Below are 23,594 nucleotides of genomic sequence, written 5' to 3'. Positions count from 1 at the left end.
ATCTCATTTCGACCACTCTTTCCATGATTTATTCAACTTCAAAAGCTTGAAACATACATTTTTCGGGGACAATATTTCACTTTCCACCCTGTACATGTATTCGCAGTAGAGAAACACTAGTATTATTGGCACAGTGTTGAAGAATATTTCCAAAGCTTCAAAATGACATCTGGTTGGAGGCTGTAAGTCCATATTTTACTGTTTGCAGCGGAAAACACGCTTTTTCCACCAAATGCCAATCCCAACAATTATTAGAAAACCGTGTAACTCATGACTCCTTGAAGGTACAGACTTGGGAATGCGTTTTAGTGGAAAATTTTATAAAACAAAAATTGTAGAGGAAGATTTTAAAAATATTTTCGTCTAAAAAACGGTTGAATATTTTGAATTAAAATACAAGCGATATAGCAAAACCCTGAAAATGTTGGCGGCCATCTTGTTTCCGAGGTGTTTGCCTGTGATTTCGACATATCATCATCACGATCCTTATTATGCTAGACCTAACGAAGAAATTGAGTCATCTTCCACGGCTGTTACTCCAAAATGACCACGGAATGACATTTGCGCCCGGACGCAAATTGCTCTTTTAGCTGTCATTTTAAAACGTTGTGTCAGATGTTTTGCCAAGAACGAGCGCGTGTTGGTTCAACGAAAGACTCGCTCTGTTTAATTTACACTTGCATTTAGACTTTAATGCAATGCCGGCCAGGTTGTTCTAGTGGTAAGGAGTGTACAAACTTCGGTCTACCAGCACCGCCTGGTTTGTGGGTTCGAATCCCGCCGATAACATGGACGTGTGATCATCTCATCAATTCACCAACGCACTCCCCATTACCCACGCACAAGCAAAAAGTGATGCCCTTATGAGCATCCGCTATAAAAATTACATTATTCTAAAATGATTTCATATTGATAATATCAATATTGATCCATTAATGACCAATCAAACTTCAACAATCCAAATCAAAAGCTACAGAATAAATAGTATTGAGTGTTGATGATTATTATGAAAGATAGCAACTGACCTTCTTGATTGATAGGTTGGTTTCCGTGAATGATGTCCGTCAATACTTTGACGTCCCAAGGGTCGTTGATGATGTTAATGAGATTAACGCAGAGCGCAGTACAAAGACCATAGGGATTCTTCTTCATGTCAAGTTCACGGTGACATCTGGTTACAGTAACCATGAGATGAGTTTTGCTGGCCTTACTCACATGTTTCCAGTCAGCTTTCAGAATGAGATGCAACGTGTATCTAGAATCACGAAAATCAATGGAACAATGATACACCCCATCGGTTCTTTCTAATTTTAAACATATAGGATTATTCAATAAAAGCTTATATAAAGAGTATAAGCTTTTCTAAGCCTAGGTTTTAGTTTGATTACGCAATAAGAGAAAAATTCATCAGTAATTTCTCCACAACTAAGTACATGGTAACCAGCTTAAACGTGATGGTTTACATGGTAACCAGCTTAAACGTGATGGTTTACGTCAACTAATATTCTTAACTACACAAATAAATACATTGTAACCTGAAGTCACCTAATACCAGTTTCTTGTACATTATTTGTTTGTGAACAGTTAGATATTTTCAAGGATATGTGGTTGAAAAACAACACACCAATGATTGAAATTGAGATGATTTGAAATTGAATGATTGAAATTGAGATGATTTGATGGTAGATGAAAAATTCATCAAAATAATATATAGGGGGTTTCCTTTAGGGTTTCTTATACATAAACAAGGAGTTTTTAATATATTGCTGAGATATATTTTTGTTTGAAAGGCATATCAATGACATTATGCATCTGGAATAATGTTCAAATAGCCGCGCCTGGTGGAAGTCCATTTTTCATTAGTCTGGCGCACAAATCCGGCTGAATTGATGGCTCGTGTAATGTTGACTTCTAAGTCATCGCTGGTCCACGGCTTATTGGCATAGACCTGTGACTTGGTATAGCTCTTCAAGAAAAAGTTCAGCAGTGACAAATCACAGGATTTTTGTGACTAGTTGACATCGTCTCTGATCGAAATACCCTTGTTTGGAAATCTCACATCGGTAATGAAAATTGTTCTGTACGTTGTCTGGTGCATTGAGCAGCCTTGCTAAAATGACTAGAAGTCCAGCTGTATTCGTTAATTTGAAGTCAGAAAGATCTTGTGCGTGATGACTGCCGCTGATTCTCTAGCATATTCCCATGTACAGTGACAATATTATTTTTGGCAGATCTTGCGATCCATTGTTGTATCTTGTATGGATGTTGTTCAAAATTTTAGCGAATCAGTTTCCTTAAATTTGTTCACCACATTGCATACTTGCATATTTAACGAATTTGCATACTTAATTCAAAATAGCAAAACTACTTTCCATGTTATTGTTCTCACGGAGACATGGATTACAGATAATAACTATTTCGATTTCTCTATTAATAGATTATAGCGTACTCAATCAGTCCAGTAAGTTGAATAAATGTGATGGTATTTGTATATTTTTCAAAGATTCATTAAATGTCACCAGAGTAAATTATAGTATGGATGAATGCAGTAGCATTATACTAAATATATCTCAGCCTTTGAAGAATGTGGATATAACTATTTTAGCATTATACAGATCCCCATCTTCTAACATGGAACGCTTTCTAAATAGCTTCAATATTTGCTTACACTTTTTTAGAGATCATAGAAATATTATAATTCTGGGGGACCTCAATATAAATTTAAGTTCCAACAATAAATACACAGATGATTATTTCAACTCCATGTCTTCCTATGGCTTCAGGTCTTACATTAATAAAGCAACTAGAGTTCACTTAAATTCATCTTCTTGCATTGATCACATTTTCTTAAAAGGCCGCGATCTAAAGGATTACGACATGTTGGGAATTATTTTTAAAACCAATATAACAGATCACTATTCCACTTGCCTACATATAAGTTTACCTCTAACAAACAGTAACAATAAAACCCAAATCCAAAGAGACATAATAAACTTTGATACACTTTATAAAATGTTAGAATCTGAAAAGTGGGTGGATATAAATGACCCCCTCAACGATGCAAACAAATCAACTGATATTCTAATAAACAGATTGCATAGCTTTATTCAGATCGCTTCTACTAAAAAGCCCATCAAAAGCCCAAAATTGGATTACAAAAGGACTTATCCAATCTATCCGCAACAGAGATAAAATGCATAGAACTCTTACTAAACAACTTTATAATATCAATCTTAAAAAGGAATTTACAGATTACAGAAACAGGCTAAACAAACTCATCAGACTATGTAAAATAACGTATTACAGAAACAAAATTTCAGACGCTAAGGGTAACAGTAATAAAACTTGGAGTTGCATCAACGAACTGTTAGGCAAAGAAAAGAAAGTTACATCCCCAAAAATCGACGCAGATGTACTCAATAAACATTTTGCCGATGTGGGTAAAATATATGCGGAAAAACTTAAATAAAAAAACAACTACCCACCGTCTCACACGACTAGTTCAGATTCAAAAATAAACTCTCCAAACTCTTTCTTTCTGTATCCTACTAATGAAAATGAGATTTTAAAATTAATTCTTTCTTTGAAAAATAATTCATCTCCGGGTATAGACAAAATATCTGATTTAACCATAAAAAGAATAGCTCATTATATTGCTTTCCCGTTATCTATGATCATTAACAAATGCTTTACAGAAGGAATCTTTCCAAAACATTTCAAAATTGCCTCAATTGTTCCTTTATTCAAATCTGGTGACCACAAGGATCCCTCCAACTATCGACCAATAAGTTTATTGGATGATTTCTCTTAAATTATGGAAAAAGTTTCAAAATTCCGTCTCATAAAATATTTAAATATCCATAAAATAATTCAGGATAATCAGTATGGCTTCCAAGAAGGTAAAGGTGCGGAGGATACAATAGTTAAGATAGTAAATATTATATACGAGAATTTTAACGATTAAAGTAAAACTTTAGCTGTGTTTATCGACCTCAGTAAAGCTTTCGATTCTATAACTCATGACAGACTACTCGAGAAGCTACAATATTTGGGCATACGTGGCATCCCACTAAAATTATTCATTAATTATTTAAAAGAACGCTCTCAGTATCTGACCTTGGATGGTAAAATGAGTACCATTAATTTATCTAATTATGAATTGCCTCAGGGGACAGTATTGTCTCCAATACTGTTTCTAATCTATATCAATGATATGCTTAGAATGGGAGTTAAAAACTGTGAAATTTTGTCCTATGCAGATGATACCACCCTCGTTTTTTCGGCTGATTCCTGGGAAGACATGAAGGTTATCTGTGAAAATGGTCTAAGAAAAATAAAAAATTATCTGGATGAACACACCTTAACGTTGAACTCGAAGAAAAGTATTTATTTAACTTTCTCACCTAATAAGTCGGGTCTCCCTAGAAATCTTAATGAGCTAAAAATTCATTCCTGTTTGCTGAATGTCAATGGAACCTGTGACTGCCCTAGCATAATAGGTGAAAAAAATACAAAGTTCCTAGGTATTATCCTTGACCAACACTTAAGGTGGGACACACATATTAACAACTTATGTCGTAGGTTAAGATTTTTGATTTATAAGTTCTACAATATCGGCATGCTGAGAGATAGAGATATTGCTCGATTGGTATATTTTGCTTATGGCCAATCGGTCCTGCAGTATGGAATCATTGCCTGGGGGGGAGCCAGAGATGTCCATTTCAATAAATTGTTCATTACAAAGAAATTTTTAATTAAAGCTATATCTTCCAAACCCAGACTGTACCCAACCAACGATCTATTTACCGATTTCAAAGTTCTAACCGTTAGACAGCTGTATTAAAAAAGCCTCATCCTTTATATGAGGATTACGCTGTGATTTGTCTGCTGTATTGAATAAAAATATCTAATTTATTAGATGCAATATTTAAAAAAAAAACATAAAAATTTCTTGATGAACCTGTCTCTCTCTTCTTAGTTTTTTTCTTTTCCTCTCAATTATTATTTTAACCGATAATTCTGAGTTGTTTTTTTTTTCTCATTTATTTTCCCAACTTAACTTTCAACTACAATTGAATTCTATTATAGGACTCATATCTGCGCACAGGTTCAACGCCTATGCAGGTATTAATATTTTCCTCTTGAGTTAATGTACTGTACTTTTTTGCATGGATTAACATTTATTATTATGTATTTTTCTATATTATACACTGTTTTGTAAATCTCACTAGCGTTTCTCTTTTGCTGTAAAGTGTTGTATTATAATGTTTTGTTTTTGTTTATTTTGGGAAATAAATTTCAATATATTCAATATATACAGGGTGTTTCAGAAGTAGTGTCGAGAATTTTAGGGTATTGTACCTGGATGCTAGGAGACTACAAATGTCATATTTGAAGTGTCCAAAACTCAGCGGTTATCCTTATAGCTGCCATTTTGTTTTTTTCACTTAAAAATTTTTATCTCAAGAACGAAATGTTGTATTGATCTGAAATTTGGCAATTTTTCGTTGAAATTTTTCAAAATGGCGGCCATTTTAAATTTTTGATGGCGAATATCTCGAAAACCGTCCATTTTAAAGAAAATTTACAAGAGACAAAAAAGTTAGCAAATTTTTTCACGATTCCAATGATACCTAATTTATTAAGATTGGTCGAAGAATAACAGAGAAATTAATTTTTTTCGTACTGCATGAATGACCATTTTTCACCATTTTAAGATCAATATTAATTTTTTTTATAATTTCATGAAAACCGTTCTTATTACAGAAATATACAAGAATAACTTTCCTCCAAATTTTATTTTACATTGAAAAATATTAATTTCACTCAAATCGGTTCACTGATACTAATGCAGCAATTGCTCAAAATGCCGTCCTTCAACTTGATTACACAGTCTGCACCTTTCAATCATGGACCGTCGAACTGCTATAAAAGCATTTTCATCATCTTGAATGGCACCTGCTGCAGTAACCACTCTTGCCACAAGGTCTTCTTCGTTTTCTACTGGCGTGCTGTAAACAAGTCTTTCATATGGCCCCAGAAAAAAAATCTAAAGGGTTGAGGTCAGGTGAACGTGCGGGCCACGGTACTGGTCCACCCCGCCCAATCCACCGCTGACGATAGGTCATGTTCAGAAAGTCCGTAACAACATTTCCGAAATGAGCAGGGGCACCATCATGTTGAAACCAAATATTATATCTGTTTGCAAGAGGCACATCTTCCAAAAGTTCTGGTAGTATGTCTCTTAAAAAAGTAATGTACGTGGGAGAATTCAGACGATTAGGAAGAATGTATGGTCCAAACATTCAGCGGAAATCTATGCTGATAACCACGCACTTTGACCTCATGAGGATTGTCTAAGGCCCAGACGTGACTGTTGCGAGAGTTGAAGATTCCTTCTCTTGTAAAGCTGGACTCATCGGTAAATAACACATTTTCTAGAAAATTTGGTTGGATAATGTCTTGCTGAAGAAACCAACGGGCACAGTTAACTCTTGGCTCATAGTCGCGTTCAACCAATGAGTGAACTTTTTGAAAGCGGAAGGGGTGAAGTCTTTCCTTGTTTAGTACACGCCACACAGAAGAAGCACTTGAATTGATTTGCTTTGCAACTGCTCTCGTACTCGTTCTAGGATTGAAATCGAATTTCTGCAATACTTCCTCTTCAAAAGCAACATTTCGAACTGCTCGAGGCCTACCAGCAATTACCCTGTTCCGTTCAAATGAACCAACTTCTCTCAGCCGATTGTGAGTTCTTGTGAACACCTTGTCGGAAGGGAGACGGCGGTTTGGAAATGCAGCTGCATACATTCTTCTTGCTTCGGTCGCATTGCCAAGAGCTGCTCCATACATGAAGTGAATGTCGGTGTACTCCAGCGAACTAAATTCCATTACAATAATTAAATATTTGTGTAGAAGCAACGTAAGAAAATATTGAAACTGGAAATTTAAGATAGAAATAAGACCTAGGAAACGTGAGACTAAGAAATAGGAAGCACTACATCTGGTTCTTTACTTTTAATGAAACAACAATACTTTTACAAGACAAACATTATCATCTGAAAACCATTGTAAAATCATCTGTTTGCCCATATGGAGCCATACCGAGTTTCAAAGCTTCATCTTAAATACATCTGGAATTAAAAAATTAATATTGATCTTTAAATGGTGAAAAGTGGTCATGCATGCAGTACGAAAAAAATTAATTTCTCTGTTATTCTTCGACCAATCTTAATAAATTAGGTATTATTGGAATCGTGAAAAAATTTGCTAACTTTTTTGTCTCTTGTAAATTTTCTTTAAAATGGACGGTTTTCGAGATATTCGCCATCAAAAATTTAAAATGGCCGCCATTTTGAAAAAATTTCAACGAAAATTTTTTTTTTTATTTTTCATAGTTGAGTCTTTATAGCATAAATATTCATGCCAAATTTCAGATCAATACAACATTTCGTTCTTGAGATAAAAATTTTCAAGTGAAAAAAACAAAATGGCAGCTATAAGGATAACCGCTGAGTTTTGGACACTTCAAATATGACATTTGTAGTCTCCTAGCATCCAGGTACAATACCCTAAAATTCTCGACACTACTTCTGAAACACCCTGTATATTGATCAGTTCTCTCGATAGAAATATAATTGCGATCGTATAATGGGCGAAGCTTTTAAAATATTGCTTTCACAAAATAGTAAGTTTTAACTTGAATATTTTCACAAAATAGTAACTTCTAAATAGTAAGATTTCTGTGAAAGCAATAATTCCAAAGGATCGACTATTATACGATCGCAATGATCTTTCTATCAAGAGAACTGATCGCAATGTGGTGAACAAATCTGAGTGAACTGGTTCGCTAAAAATTTGAACAACATCCACACAAGATACAACAATGGATCGCAAGGCTATTGGACGTTAATAACTGTGCATAGTAATTTGGCCGAGACATACGGAATAGATAAGAGCCAATTTGACACTTACAGTTTCAACTATACACTAAACGGCCACAATAAATAGTCAAAGTTAGGAAACTCTTAATAAAACCCCTAATAGTATATTTCGCACCAAGGGCCGAAAATGAGACTTTTCTGGCTCGAAATCGGTTTTCAAGTCCGAGGCCGTAGGCCGAGGACTAGAAAAGATTGAGAGCCGGAAAAACATTTTTGCCCATGGTGAGAACGTTATTTTTCGCCACACAGAAAAATGAACAATATATATATATGAGATTAATTGTCTATTATAAGCACTTCCGAAAGCAAAAGTGGAAGGTCATAGCTCTAGCAAATCTGAGGTAATCTGAATATCAAGAAATTGTCCAAGTATTTTTTATTCTGATTTGTCTAAAAGATTATGTTCAATTATGTAAGAGGTTGAGTTTATACTTTTTATTCTTCCAAATGACAATAAGATGATATTATTATAAATGTTTTAATTATTGAATGATAAACACAAATAATGAAAAGTTTTTGATCAGCTGTTTTAGCACACTTGAAATTTGGCCAATCTGAATGTCAACGGAAGTTTAGGTTAGAAGTTCTATCCTACTCTGAAAATCGAATTATTTGAATAGTTTATAATATACATCTTATCTGTATTTTATTCATCCAAATAAAATGATAGTATATTATTGCAGAATACTTTATTGAATTCTAGAAGCATAAAATGATTCCGTTTATCCACCATGTTCCGTGATAAACGCTGTAACTAATTATTTGAATAGTTTATAATATACATCTTATCTGTATTTTATTCATCCAAATAAAATGATAGTATATTATTGCAGAATACTTTATTGAATTCTAGAAGCATAAAATGATTCCGTTTATCCACCATGTTCCGTGATAAACGCTGTAACTAGGAGGTTTGAGGTTAGATTCTACTATACTCTGAAAATTGAATTTGAATAGTTTATAATATCTCATTTGTATTCCATTCATCCAAATAAAATGATAGTATATTATTGCAGAATACTTTATTGAATTCTAGAAGCATAAAATGATTCCGTTTATCCACCATGTTCCGTGATAAACGCTGTAACTAGGAGGTTTGAGGTTAGATTCTACTATACTCTGAAAATTGAATTTGAATAGTTTATAATATCTCATTTGTATTCCATTCATCCAAATAAAATGATAGTATCTTATTGCAAAAACTTTATTCAATTCTAGAAGCATAAACTGATTCCGTTTTATAAACTATTTTGTAAACACGTTCACATCAAATCAGAATCAGCTGACTTCAAGGTTATTTTACAGCCCTAGGGCCGTAAAAATTTTACCGGCCTGGTCAGAAAACAATCACTTTCGGCCTCCATATGACGCACGTAAACCAGCTCATTACATCCAAGTGGGGCGAAAATTCATTTTCTTAATGAAAAAAAAAAATACTTTTTCGCCCCACTTGGATGTAATGATCTGGTTTTCGTGCGTCATATGGAAGCCGAAAATGATTGTTTTCTGACCAGGCCGGTAAAAGTTTTACAGCCCTAGGGCTGTAAAATAACCTTGAAGTCAGCTGATTCTGATTTGATGTGAACGTGTTTACAAAATGGTTTATGAAACGGAATCAGTTTATGCTTCTAGAATTGAATAAGTATTCTGCAATAAGATACTATTATTTTATTTGGATGAATATAATACAGATAAGATATATATTATAAACTATTCAAATTCGATTTTCAGAGTAGGATAGAACTTCTAACCTAAACTTCCGAAGTCAACGACAACAAGCATTGTTGACGTTGACATTCAGATTGGCCAAATTTCAAGTGTGCTAAAACAGCTGATCAAAAAACTTTTCATTATTTGTGTTTATTATTCAAGAATCAAAACATTTATAATAATATCATCTTATTGTAATTTGGAAGAATAAAAATTATAAACTCAAACTCTTACATAATTGAACATAATCTTTTAGGTTATTTATACAAATCAGAATAAAAAATGAAAATACTTGGACAATTTCCTGATATTCAGATTACCTCAGATTTGCTAGAGCTATGACCTTCCTGTTTTGCTTTCGGAAGTGCCTAATAAACAATTATTCTCATATTTATATTGTTTATTTTTCTGTGTGGCGAAAAATAACGTTATCACCATGGGCAAAAATGTTTTTCCGGCTCTCAATCTTTTCTAGTCCTCGGCCTACGGCCTCGGACTCGAAAACCGATTTCGAGCCGGAAAAGTCTCATTTTCGGCCCTAGGTGCGAAATATACTATTTCGGACAAGGTAGCTCTCAAACATATAAAATTATGTAGTCGAGGAACCTTTGGGGAAACAAAAATATTTTCCTAATGTATGGTGATAGGGAAAGGGAAGGTTGAGGGAAAGGAAGTTCTAATCATAAATACTGGTTTGATCATCATCATCATCATCATCATCATCATCATCATCATGGACTAGGCTTGTAAAGCCTGTTCCGGTGTCCACCGCTTCCTCGGTCTTCCGACGTCCCTTTTCCCATCCAACTACAACTTCCAAGCTTGTAGTGGAAGACGAGTTGGTGGCATACGGCGCAGGTGATTTGTCCATTTTAATCTGTATTTTTTTTTAATGCTTGCTGTTAGTGGTTGCACATTGCACTCACTTCGAATTGTTTCATTACTTATGTGGTCTCGTCTCGAGTATCCTTGAATGCTGCGCGGAAATCTCATCTCTGATGCCTGAATTCGTGAGTCATCATTCTTGGTCTTTGTCCATACCTCACTACCGTATGTCATTAAAGGGATGGCCATTGTCCTATAGAACTTAATCTCAGTCTCTTTTCTGGCCTTACCCTTTAATGTTCGGTGAATGACTCCACAAATTGAGTTAAACTTTCCTATTTTCTGAGGTATATCACATTCTCTGTCATAGGATACATCACAGCCGAGATATTTAAAGTTCCTCACCTGTTCCATTATTATATTATTCAGAACTATTTTGAAACGTAAGGGCCACTTGCCCCGAAATGCCATTACTTTCGATTTCTGAGCTGATATAATCATATTGAAATCTGTACTTACAGCTTGAAGCTCATGAATTGACATCTGTAGCTTATCCTCACTTTCCTGAACTATCACTGTATCGTCAGAAAACATGAGAGAGTTGAGGAAGACTCCCTGCCCAATTTTAACACCTGAGTCTACTCTTTGTCGCCAATTGCTCATCAGCTCGTCAATATATATATTAAATAGCGTAGGTGAAAGTGGGCATCCTTGTCTAACTCCTTTGTTTATGATCAACTCTTTCTCAGGTTCACCTTTTATACTTATCAGAACAGATGTTTTTGAATACAGTTCAGCAATGATAGTCACCAAATGTCTTGGGTAGCCTTTATTCAACATTATTCCCCACAAGAGAGTCATGAACGACCCCTCCTGAATCCCATCTGGCTCTCTGCAATCAGAGCATCTGTTATATGCTGAAGCCTTCTATTCAATAGAGAAGCGAATATCTTATATATTGTGTCCAAAAGGCTAATCCCTCTATAATTTTTAGGGTCAGTTCTATCACCTTTTTTGAAAAGAGAAATAACTCAAGACTTGGACCATGACTTGGGCACACTATGAGTTTTCCAGCATACATTTAATAAATGTAGTAGTCTCAGATGGAGAATGAATCCTCCATATTTGATAAATTCAGTGTTTATTCCATCTGGACCCGGAGCCTTACGATTTTTAGCAGCTTTTATTGCGCTCTCAAACTCTTCCATTGTTATTTCATCAACGCAACATTGAACACATTTTTCGAAACTCAGATTTCTCATTGAATCATCGTACCACAGGTTTTTATAGTGTTTTAGCCATTCATCCATGGAAACACAGTTTATTTCAGCAGCATCTCTTCTTTCTTGGTTCATTGATCTCATGAACTTATAAGCCAATTCCTGGCGGCCAAACAGATCTTCCTCGACGGTGGTGATGAAGTTCTCCCATACTGATTGATGAGCTTGCCTAACAACAGATCTGGCATGATTTCGGGCTTGACAGTATAGACGTTTGTTGTTCTCAGACTGATTTTGCAGCCAGCGTTTATACAATCGCTGTTTTTCTTGAACTGCTTGTCTCAACTCCTCATTCCATATTTTCAAGCCTTTTCTTTTTCGTAGCTTTCTTCTCATACCAACTGCTTCGGCAGCAGCTGATTTTATTGCAGTACTAATATTGTTCCATTCTTTTTCCAGGTCATTTTCAGTTGGTATTGTCATTAGTTTCTCTGTAACTCGTCTTTGGTAAAAGTATTTGATGCTTTCATCTTGCAAAAGAGACACTTTGAAAACTTCATCAACATTTTGGCACCTTAAATTCCGAGAGCGCTTCCATCTCTTCCATAAATCAATTTTGCCGACTACCATGAAATGATCTGAGTTCAAATCAAACCCTCTGAAAACTCTAACATCCCTCATCTGACCAGCCAATCTTTGATTTATGATGATATAATCAATGACTGATCTATATCCTCTGGCAGTCCAGGTGAATTTATGAATATCTTTTTTTCTATAAAAAGTGTTAGTTATCTTCAAATTGTTGAAGGTTACAAAATCTCTCAGTTTATGACCATTCCTGTTTGTAACCGTCTCTCCGAAAGTCCCAACACAATTTGGTATGTAATTATTTCCAACCCTTCCATTAAAATCACCCAGCAACAACAGATCATCATTTGGATTGACGGCTGCTATAATTTTTTGAAGTTGTTTGTAGAAAGTTTCTGTTTCTCCATTTTTCAAAGGGTCATTTGAGTCCTCTGGAGCATAAACTGCAATAACTGTGAAGTTGCCTCTGTCATGTCGAATTCTCACAGACATAATTCGCTCGCTTATAAATTTATAGTCTGTTATGTTCTTCTCCCAACTTTTATCTACAAATATTGCAACTCCCTTGCTGGTTCGCTGGCTCTTTCCAACTCCACTAAACAACATCAAGTAGTTCTCCCTGTAACAGCTACCTTGTAGTTTTTTCTTGGTCTCTGTAATGGCAGCTAATTTTATTTTGTTCTCATATAATATTCGGGCCAGTTCACATTCTTTGTTCGTTAAACCTCTTACGTTCCATGTCGCAGTTTTTAAAGTTTCCGATATTCATTTATTCTTTGAAGTAGTAGTTCCATTATTTTGTTTCCGATTAATCCTGTCCTTGTCCGAGGCTTGCTTAGTACACTTGCCAGTATTTTTAAATGTCCTCCAGCCGGGTTACGGGCCCTGCGTGAAGTACTTCACTGGTTTGATACATCATTAAATTTAAAAGAGAAAAATATTATTTTCCTGAAAGACTAGCTGCAGGTATCTCGTTCTCCGCAAGGGTCTAATTACAAGATGAAAATTTGAAGAATTGGAAATAGGCCTATAACCTTTATTTGGAAATCTATTTTATGAAATTGGGCTGAAAATAAGTTTTGGACTGTAGTCTGTTTCTTTGTCCTGTTGATTGTAAATGATAAATAAATAAACAACCATCCTCGGTAAATTAATTAAAATCTATATGCATAATTTCAAGTGTTAATCAGTTCAGTAGTTCAGACATGATGTTGCATATCATTCGTGAATTTCCTATCCCCTATATGTAAAAGCCGATTTTTTCCTTTATTATATTATAGGCCTAGATTGAAGATTCCGAACTAGGGATACTAATTAACAATAGAATAGGCCTACTGATAAATTACCAAGATCTAAATAAATATTCTTAGACATAGAATTCACTCAATAGCGTTAAATTCATACTCCAAACGTATCAACATTGAGAAAAAATAGCATAAGAACATATCCCATGGTATAGGGCGTTTGTGTTCCAAATTTTACTGTTATTTCAAAGCGATTGTCGATTGCTGTCGTCTATTGTTGATTATTACTGTCTTGCACGGATGGTAGTGTATGGACGACACAGTATTAGAGACTCTCTCATAAAGAAAGCATTACATAGCTTGACAAAATAGAACTACTTGGACTTTTGGCTTGAACAAAAAAATGAAATTTGGAACATAAAAACCCCATAACATGGGATCTCTTTCCAGGGCCAAACCACACAGGAGGGTTTGCGTTTTTACAGGACTCTCTTCTTGGTTGGATAGGAAGCCCACGCAACATATCAACCCAATCAGCCAATCAGAGAGCTTCCTGGTCTGTCACTGAACAAAACGCCACTTGTGACTTGCCCCTTGTAGCTATGGTATCATTTTAAGACGAATACAATGATAATTCAGAATCAGTACTTGAAACGCAATAAATGCATATCTAATCTATTAAAATCGAAAACTATAAATAGAGATAATATGGATGAAATGACATTACCTGTAGATGATCCTTATCAGCTTGTCTATCACTTCAAAGGATGCACAAATAAGGTATGTCGGAACTTGCTCCCATGATGCCAAAAGTACATTGATTTTATCAATATACTTTTTCTTGCGATCTAGAATAGTTGATTCTAAACGCTGAAAATAGAATATCAGTTATTATTATTATTAGATAAGATAATCATTTTCTCGATCAATAATTATTATTATAAGTCAATAAAAGATGATCGATTATCAGTTGATTTATGAACTCCTACAGCCTTGAGACTGCTGTACCAAATACCAAGTAAGATAATATACTTTGTTGATAGGAAGTAAAATTGTAATTCTCCCAAACATAAAATGTAATATGATTCACTAAACTGTACATGTGTCTATCGGAGTAGACAATAGATACAATCCAGGTGAAAACAACAGGCATTCGCCAAAGACTGCTTTTAACCTGAATTTAAAATCAACAGTCCAGTGGTTATGCGAAGTTCATGATTTGGTTTACACTACCATTTTGATTGATAGTCACTATTAATAACTTATTATTATGCTATTGATCATATCACGAACAAAAATTGAATACAATATTTCTGATAAGTATTACATACCTCTGAATTATAGCAACTATATTCTAGTATATAGTTGGAGGATCTCTTTTCCCTGATAAATTATTGTAGGATAATAAATGAACAATAGAAAAATATGTAAATAAATTGTATTTATAAACCTATATTATTAGCATACAAAATATGAAAATTTTAAGGTAACTTTTTGGTCGATTTTTCAAAAACTTGAATATTATTTAGGCGATACGTTATTAGGATTGATACATAGGTACAATAAGAGTTGAACTCACGGAAAGAATATCCTCAGGTAATCGTTGCCTTGGATCCTTGGATGTTAAAATCATTGTTGCATCTCCTTTGATAATTCAAAATTAGCAGCTCGGCAATGGCCGCTCAGTGAAGACTGGTTTTTATTCGATGACAAACTAGAACAATTTGATGAAAAATCTTATTAGTGTTTATATTCACTATTTTTTTATTATTCAGTACTTTTTATACTTGTGGTAATTTCTAGTTGAAAATAGTTCATCGGTTTAGTATCATTGTACTAAGTGATGGTGAGGGTGATATATATTATAAGCCTACAAAACATGAAAATTTTGAGGTAACATTTTAGTCGATTTTTCAAAAACTTAAATATTATTTAGGCGATACGTTATTAGGATTGATACATAGGTACAATAAGAGTTGAACTCACGGAAAGAATATCCTCAGGTAATCGTTGCCTTGGATGATAAAATCATTGCTGCATCTCCTTTGATAATTCAAAATTAGCAGCTCGGCAATAGCCGCTCAGTGAAAACTGGTTTTTATTCGATGACAAACTAGAACAATTTGATGAAAAATCTTATTAGTGATTATATTGACTATTTTTTTATTATTCAGTACTTTTTATACTTGTGGTAATTTCTAGTTGAAAATAGTTCATCGGTTTAGTATCATTGTACTAAGTGATTGTTAGGGTGATATAGTTTTAGGTTTTTAGCATTTTTGCATTAATCTGTCTTGTGTATAATTTTGTATTAATTTGATGATGAATTAATAACCTCAACAGGTATTATATTATATAGTGAGGTATCATTTTGAAAAACTTTACATAAATAATTGTAAAGTTAAAATTGAAAATTTATAAAAATATTTAATGTTTTTGAATTTATAAACTCCTCTGGATGTGTCGAAACACATCCAACATTCCCGTGGGAGTTGCTGGTTGCCTATCGGGCGCCTCCCCAGGTGGCGGATTGGGGAATGCCTCCTAGATATAGGGGGTACCGGGGAAATTAAATACCTGGGGTGGAACAAAACCAGCAACTGCTGCCTTGAGATGGAGCTCAGTGGACCTTCAGAGGCTAAGGGAAGAAAACCCCGAAAGAAAAATTACCTGGTCCTCCAGGTTGGGGGTTGGGCGAGGTGCTAATAACTCTTCCACGAAAAAAACAGCTTATTGTGAAACCTCAAAATGAGCCTCGGAATTGGGACAGGAATAAAGGAAATAGAAACGGAAATGCCAATAAAAAAAAAGATTAAGAAAATTGGATTGGAATCTTGCCACATGGAATGTAAGGACAGTGATGAGAGTTGGAAAAATGATGGAGATAGGGAATGAATGCTAAAATTCAATGTCCAATGGGTCGCACTACAAGAAACACGATGGAATGGAAATGGCAGAATAGACAAGAAAGATTTTTCATTCATGTACAGTGGGCCAGAGGAAAGGACAGGACAAGGAGGAGTAGGATTCATGGTAGGAAAGAGATTGAAATCATGAATCTTAGGCTTTTACCCAGCTAGTAGTAGATTGTGCCGTATCAGAGAAAATCAAGGGAAAATTCAGAAATATAACATTAATATCTGCGTATGCTCCAACTGAAGAGGCTGACGAGGATGACAAAAATAGTTTCTATGAGAAATTAGAAAAAGAGATCAGATTAGTACCAAAATATGACTTATTGATTGTGCTTGGAGACTAAACTTGAATGCCCAGATTGTTAAAGAGGATTTCCTGAGAGGAGTTGCAGGGAAGTGTACGTTACATGATGTAACAAATGATAATGGAATGAGATTATGTGAATTCGCAATGGCAAACGATATGATAATAAGCAGCACATATTTTCCAATGAAAAATATCCATAAGGGTACCTGGACGGCTCCATCAGCAGAATTGGGCACTCAGATTGATTACGTGTTAATATCTAAGAGGCATCCATTATAAATGTCAGATCTCAAAGAGGACCAAACTGTGACTCATCATTTTCTTGTGTCTGCCAAACTGAGAGAGAGAGAGAATATGGGAGTGGAACAAGAGGATGCATGTTTTATATAGAAAAACTAAAAAATGAAGAATATGAAGCAAGATATAGAAATGAGATGGAATGATTGATACCAGATGGCCTGAACGAATTAGAGGAAGAAGAAAGAGATGTACAAGAACTTTAGAACCATCTGAAGAATACAATTAATGAAGTTTGTAATATTACATTTTTTCTCGATTGGAATCGAATCTTCAATTCGAGATCTATAAAACTTTATAGTAAATATCAGAGTCATCGATATACGGACAACTTTTTGACTGAGAATTTATCGTAAATGATTGTGTTGCATGTTCAATGGTATCACTGAAAAAACAAACTCTGTAAACAGAGTTAACAAAATTAACAGATAATATAGAGATGATATATAAAATTTAAAATAACAGTTTCAAAATAAAGTTTTATTGGAAACAAATATAAAATGTGAATTCTAAACTTGTAATTTATAATTTTTTGGTGACGTGTCCGTAACGTCGACACTGGTTGGAAGTGTCTACAAAGCTCTGCTCTGTCCCTTGTAGCTAGGCTTACTTTTTCTCTCTAAAACTATGGCTGGCTGCGTGTGTTGTAATTTTGTGCTCTCTGAATATTTTTCTGTTTAAGTGAATTATTAATGTTTTAAATTGAGTTTTAAACAGTTTATAGTGTTCTATTTTGTCTATAATTTGTTTATTGTGTATACAAGCCTATAGCCATTGTTTTTCAACTATATAAACTGGATAAGTATTTAGCTTGTAGTGACTTTAGATGCTTAAACGTGTAAGATATTGTTCTTTGTGTATTTGTGTAGTGTATTGCCAAAATTCTTCTGAAGATTATAAGTTCATTTGCTCTGAAAACTGGATTTCTCATTCATAGGCGATAGATCCATTCATAGTTTACCAAGAATCTATTACGTTGGAGCCGATAACCTTCCTTAGGTTAATAGGTGAAAATTTGCTATCCAACCGATTTAGGAGAAATTGGTAGCACGGCAAGTTGCCAATGAAAATCTGGGAGAGAAGAGAAGAGAAGGGGTAGGAACGAGGAATGGTATGATGATGAGACTAGAGAAGCCATTTGAAGGAAAAATAATGATAGAAGAGTAATGATTCAGAGAGATATCAGAAGAAATCCTGCTAAATATCTAGAAAGCCGGAAAGCAGCCAACAAAATATGCAGAAGGAAGAAAAGAGACTACATGAAAAAGCTTATAGAAAACATAGAGGAAATTGAATGAGCAAAATGAAAGTAGAAAATTTATTTAAATTTATTAAATTTAAAAACATTTTTTTATTCATGCAGTTAAAAGAATGTAGAAAGGATATCAACCAAAATTAATGGCTTGTAAAGATGGTGATGGAAAAGTGCTTGGAGAAGAAAATAATATAATGAACAGATGGGATGAATACTTTCAAAATGTCCTGAACCGAGTTGACAATGATGATGATGATGATGCTGATGAGGATCAAACTACATTTTACAGCGCTGAACCCTTTATCCACCCTCCAAACTATGAAGAAGTAATAAATAAGTTTAAGAACAACAAGGTCCCTGGGAAAGATGCAATACCCACTGAACTTATCAAGTACGGAGGCAATAAGATGGTGAAAGCTCTACATACAATGATATTGTGGATATGACAGCAAGAAAAGATACCGGAAGAGTGGAGGAAAGGAGTGATATGTCCGATACTAAAAAAAGGAGATAAAATGACCTGCAAAAACTACAGAGGCATAACCTTACTATGTACAGCGTACAAGCTTTTCTATTCTCTTCTGTTGAAAAGACTTGGAGTTTATGCAGAAGAAATAATAGGTGATCATCAATGTGGATACAGGTAAGGGGGAGGCACAACAGACCAGATTTTCACAATGAATCAGATCATGGAAAAATGTTATGAATATAACACAGAGCTTCACATGATGTTTATGGATTTCCGCCAAGCTTTTGATAGTGTTAAAAGGAACAGAATGATAAGAATATTACAAGAAGTCGGAATACCAGGGAAGCTGATCTGACTTCGGAACTTCATAAATCTGACAATGGACAACACAACAGCCCAAGTAAAAGTAGGAAATAAACTAAGTCAAACTTTTAGAGTTACTGCCAGAGTCAGACAAGGAGACGCACTCTCAGCCTCAGCCACACTCTTCAAGCTAGTCCTTGAAACGGTAATTCAGAGGCTGGGTATGAAAGGAACAACTGTGAATAAAACATCTCAAGTACTAGCCTATGCAGACAATGTAGTTCTTATGTCCAGAAATCAAAATAATTTAAAAGAGCTCTTTTGCAAAGTGAAGGACGAAGCCCGAATTTTAGGTCTAGAAATAAATGTGGAGAAGACCAAGTACATGAGAATGTCGACGAATGAGCGAACAAGACAAGGGAACAACCTAAAAATAACAGATGACTGTTAAAGAAAGATGTTCAGAAGAATTTGGGGTCCAATATGTGACGAAGGTATATGGCGAGGCAGATTTAATTGTGAGATAGATGAAAAAATCGGGGAAGAAAATATTATAAGCTCCATAAAAGCAAGAAGAATCGAATGGCTTGGTCATGTAGTAAGAATGGCTGAAGAAAGAGGACCGGTTAGAATAATGGATGATATAGTGATTGGGACGGGGAGAAGAGGAAGGCCAAGGAGAAGATGGATTAGTGACGTGATGGGTGATCTGCGTATGCTAGGAGTGACAAACTGGCGGCAGAGAGCACAATATAGAGAGACGTGGAGGCGACATGTTGAGGCCAAAGTTCATCTTGGACTGTAGAGCCACATAAAGTAAAGTAAAGTAAGTATTATGCTTGAAATGAGATTGAAATAGAAATTCTTAAGACAGTCCAATATTTGGTGTTCTAATGTTGAATTGGAGGATGGAATACAGTGTAAGTTTCTCCCCTTGCAGTATTGAAGGATTAAATAAACAGAATAATTAAATCAAATATTAATAATTAATCAGAAAGAATATGAATACCGGTACCATCAAGCATACTCCAACTTATAGGAGTTGGAAATAAAACATGAAGTTTCGTAACAAAAACTTATGAAGCATGTGAGTAAAATCCGTCTAATGTAAAAATGGATTGACACACAGAAAGTAAAAAATATTTTTTTCAATTCAATTAGTAGTTATTAAAATATTTGAAAAATAAATAATTTTTTTTTTGCTTAGAGAGTTTAACATGTTTGCATGGTAACACGGCACGTATTTTGCATCTACTAGTACCGTAGTCCACATTTTGTTCTGCTTCTAATTGAATTCTAGAAATTGTCAAACCAGGCCTAATCATGTCTAACCATTCCCAAGTCATCAAACAAAGCCTAACCTGATCAAAACCCTAACCCAGAGTACCCTGAACAACCTTTTAGGTAAGGTTTGAACAGTCAGTCGGGAAGTCAATCTTGAAACCTTGGAATGGCATAGAGAAATATTTGACGCTGTTTTACTGCACAAATGCTTATATGGAAACCTGAAAGTTGGCAATCATGGAGTTGAAATTTTGGTTCCCACGCAATTCGAGGAAATTTCATCAGTTTCATGCTCATGTGAGAAGTTACCACTTGAAAGATGTATAAGAATATGTAAATAGAGTTGATTCCTTTGAAACATTTGACACTGATGAATATGTTACAATACAAAATTAGCCTACCATTGGCAGTTGCAATAAATAAAGGCTTGAGCCGTCCTATACTCCTATTACACGTAAAATTGCTCAAGCATACTGAAGCAGATATTTGAAGCGCCATGTAGTAGAACGGATTGACTGTAAGGGGTGATGTAAAGGTCAATTATTATTATTACAGTGTTATCATAATTATTAGGTTAGGCTTGGTTGTATTAATTTAGGCATGGTTAGATAGTTTAGGCTTGGTTAGATTAGTTTAGGTTGGGCAGTCGACTGTCAAAATCTTGAATATATTATGAAGATGTTTTGATTATATATCTTGATATATTCTAAAACACAATGTTTGAGCCAATACAAAGGAGTCAGGGCGCAGAGAACCCTCATTTTTCAGAGGCAGGAGTTATCTGTACCGGTATCTACCAGTATGCTCTAGACATGACTAAGCTTTAGGAATCTAACTAAACTTTTGACAGGTTACTGAATATCATGTAAATTCTCCGGGTTCAAAGTGAAATCAACCACGAAGCCCAGAAATATTCATCACCACCAATCATCACCATCTGTCTGACAATCCAGGTCAAGTAGGCACAGAGCTGGAAAAATACCACAGCTTCAAACACTTTGAGGAAAATAGGTATGGATATAATGGCCAATATTTTCCCAGTTCATTTGGATTCCTTATTGAAATGGAAATAATTATTGATATCTTGAACAGGGTACGAAAACTACATATTCCAGTCAGTCATTGGTAAATTTTCACAATGGAGCAGCTATGCTGCTAATCACTGACTTGAAAAGCATTGTAAACATCACCAAGTGATGCCCACCTCAAAGACATCTGTTGTGTTTCAGATTTGACGCTGATTTTGAAAGCCCACCTCAAATTTTGTCTTTCAGATTTATTCGTCTGAAGTAGGAACTGACATAAAACATTCATTTTTGACTAGAATTATATTTTAGACAGCCTTACATCAATTTGTATTTGTTTTCATTGCCCTTCTCACCTCCTGCAGATAGATTGTGAGATATGGCAAATAATAATTGGCCTAGACTTTACTTTTAACATTGTAGAGACCATTGGCAACAAAATCAACGCACTGACGTTACCAACTTCAACTGAGTACCATCTACAGCCAAAGGTTTACCACACATAAAGATTTGTTTGGAGAAGAAAAAGTTGAGCTGCAACTTGGAAGCATTTAACTTTACAAAATCTAGACATAGATCATCGTTCAGAAATTCTGAAATACCAAATGCTACTTTTACTACATTAAAAGCATGCTAATCTATCTCTCATGGACTTGTTGACTTGGTCAGTACACCACGAAGGCTGGTTTATTGCATGTACAAATCATCTTTTACATTAAATATACTTGAACTATATTTTTGCACTAATAATGTATAATACATCTAATTTTCAGTCACCTAGTCTGAAAATATCTTATTTTTATTCTACAGGGTCAAGGAAATCTGCTACTAGTTTTCCTGACGGAATGGACGGATTAACCGATAAGCTGGATAGGCAAATTTCTATTCAATTTCACAAAATCACAATAGGTACGAACTCATAACTACTACCAACTAATATTAATTCAGGTAGCCTAACTTACAACTTGGGGTAATATTTCAAAGTTTTACTATGAATTGGTCAGCCCGACTTGAATGCTATGAACAGTTAAGAGAAATAGTTAAACTTAAATCATGTTAGGTACTAATTGCAGACGATTTACAATCCATCTGACAGTTTATCGTTTTTTGTTAATTCTATAGTCTGTTGCTTTCTATGTTCAGTAGTAGGCAAGTTAGTTACTTTAAAAAAAAATGCAATAAGTATCCTTAAAAAAACTTGATTTAAAAACACATACCTGATTAAAAAAAGTGAAAATTCCTGCCAAATGTGATCAAAAAGGATTTGGTCAAAAATGCCCTACACCCACAGACAAAAGCAAATGAGTTAAAAATTACCTCACTACACTTGGTCAATAACACAAAAAACTTGACGTACTTATCTTTGATATTGGAAAATAATCAAAAACAGTAAAATGTCTAGAGATGTAGTAGATAATTTCAACTCACATTAAGAAAAAGCAATCAAGCCTAAACATGATGTAAGCTTAGATACCTCATTAACTGAGCCAAAATTGTCCCAGAAACGCAATATTGATGAGATAATTCTCTAATTATAACTAAATGAGAGATGAGTATACTAATTTTCAAATATTAGTTTGAAGAGTTGAGCTTTTCTGTCACAGGTGACTGTTTTTGGTGGTTTTAGGTTATAACAAGAATCTGAATTCCTGAAATCAGAAGAAATAACAAAATACCGTAATTGATTTTCTCCTTCAAGAAAATGCTACCCATGCTCAGTTTCTTCTTCAGTGTTAATAAACAGCTGATCAAATAATAACTGTCTCATAATAATCTCTGTCACAGACAGCACCGTATCGCGCATGCGTTAGCAACGGGTTTTTCCCGTTCCATTCAGTCAGATCTTTGAATGTAACGTTCTCTGTGATGATGGTTACCGAGCACTATAACTGGAGCCAATCATCATTCTATTTGATGAAGATATTATTATCCAATGATGATTTATCATTAAATTCAATATAATAATCAATATATTTTCATTTTATTTAATAAAAGAAAGAGTACTTTTGAAAAATATAATTAATAAAATATAACAGTTGTTGTTTAACTGATGTTAAAAAAAACTATAACTAAGTCAGCATATTGCCATTTCAAAACAAAAACCAAACCCTCAACCTCCCCTTTTACATTTAAAACATTAATAAACATAACTATTTGAAAAAACCTCTAATCCCTTTCAGCATATTGCAATTTCAAAGCAAAATCCTAA

General features: G+C 34.5%; 1 protein-coding gene across 3 annotated transcripts in view; it reads right to left on the bottom strand.

Annotated features, from left to right (window-relative positions):
• Positions 1 to 23,053, bottom strand: part of LOC111048503 — a 40,808-nt gene extending 17,755 nt beyond the window's left edge. Inside the window, exons 1-5 of one of the 3 annotated variants that reach the window (XM_022334399.2) lie at positions 22,814 to 23,053; positions 15,517 to 15,643; positions 15,110 to 15,244; positions 14,258 to 14,400; positions 1,026 to 1,255 (exon numbers count right to left, since the gene is read on the bottom strand). In XM_022334399.2, the coding sequence (XP_022190091.2) occupies positions 1,026 to 1,255; positions 14,258 to 14,400; positions 15,110 to 15,163 (427 nt within the window). In that variant the 5' untranslated portion in view covers positions 15,164 to 15,244; positions 15,517 to 15,643; positions 22,814 to 23,053. Of the gene's footprint in view, positions 1 to 1,025; positions 1,256 to 14,257; positions 14,401 to 15,109; positions 15,245 to 15,516; positions 15,644 to 22,602 lie in introns of all 3 variants that reach the window. The other 2 variants (XM_022334400.2, XM_022334401.2) reach the window with 2 other exon arrangements.
• Between the last annotated feature and the right edge of the window lie 541 nt (positions 23,054 to 23,594).

Source organism: Nilaparvata lugens, chromosome 1 (genome assembly GCF_014356525.2).
Source record: "Nilaparvata lugens isolate BPH chromosome 1, ASM1435652v1, whole genome shotgun sequence".
Classification (NCBI taxonomy): domain Eukaryota; kingdom Metazoa; phylum Arthropoda; class Insecta; order Hemiptera; family Delphacidae; genus Nilaparvata; species Nilaparvata lugens.
The sequence above is the reverse complement of the archived record's forward strand: the minus strand, read 5'-3'. Positions and strand labels throughout refer to the sequence as shown.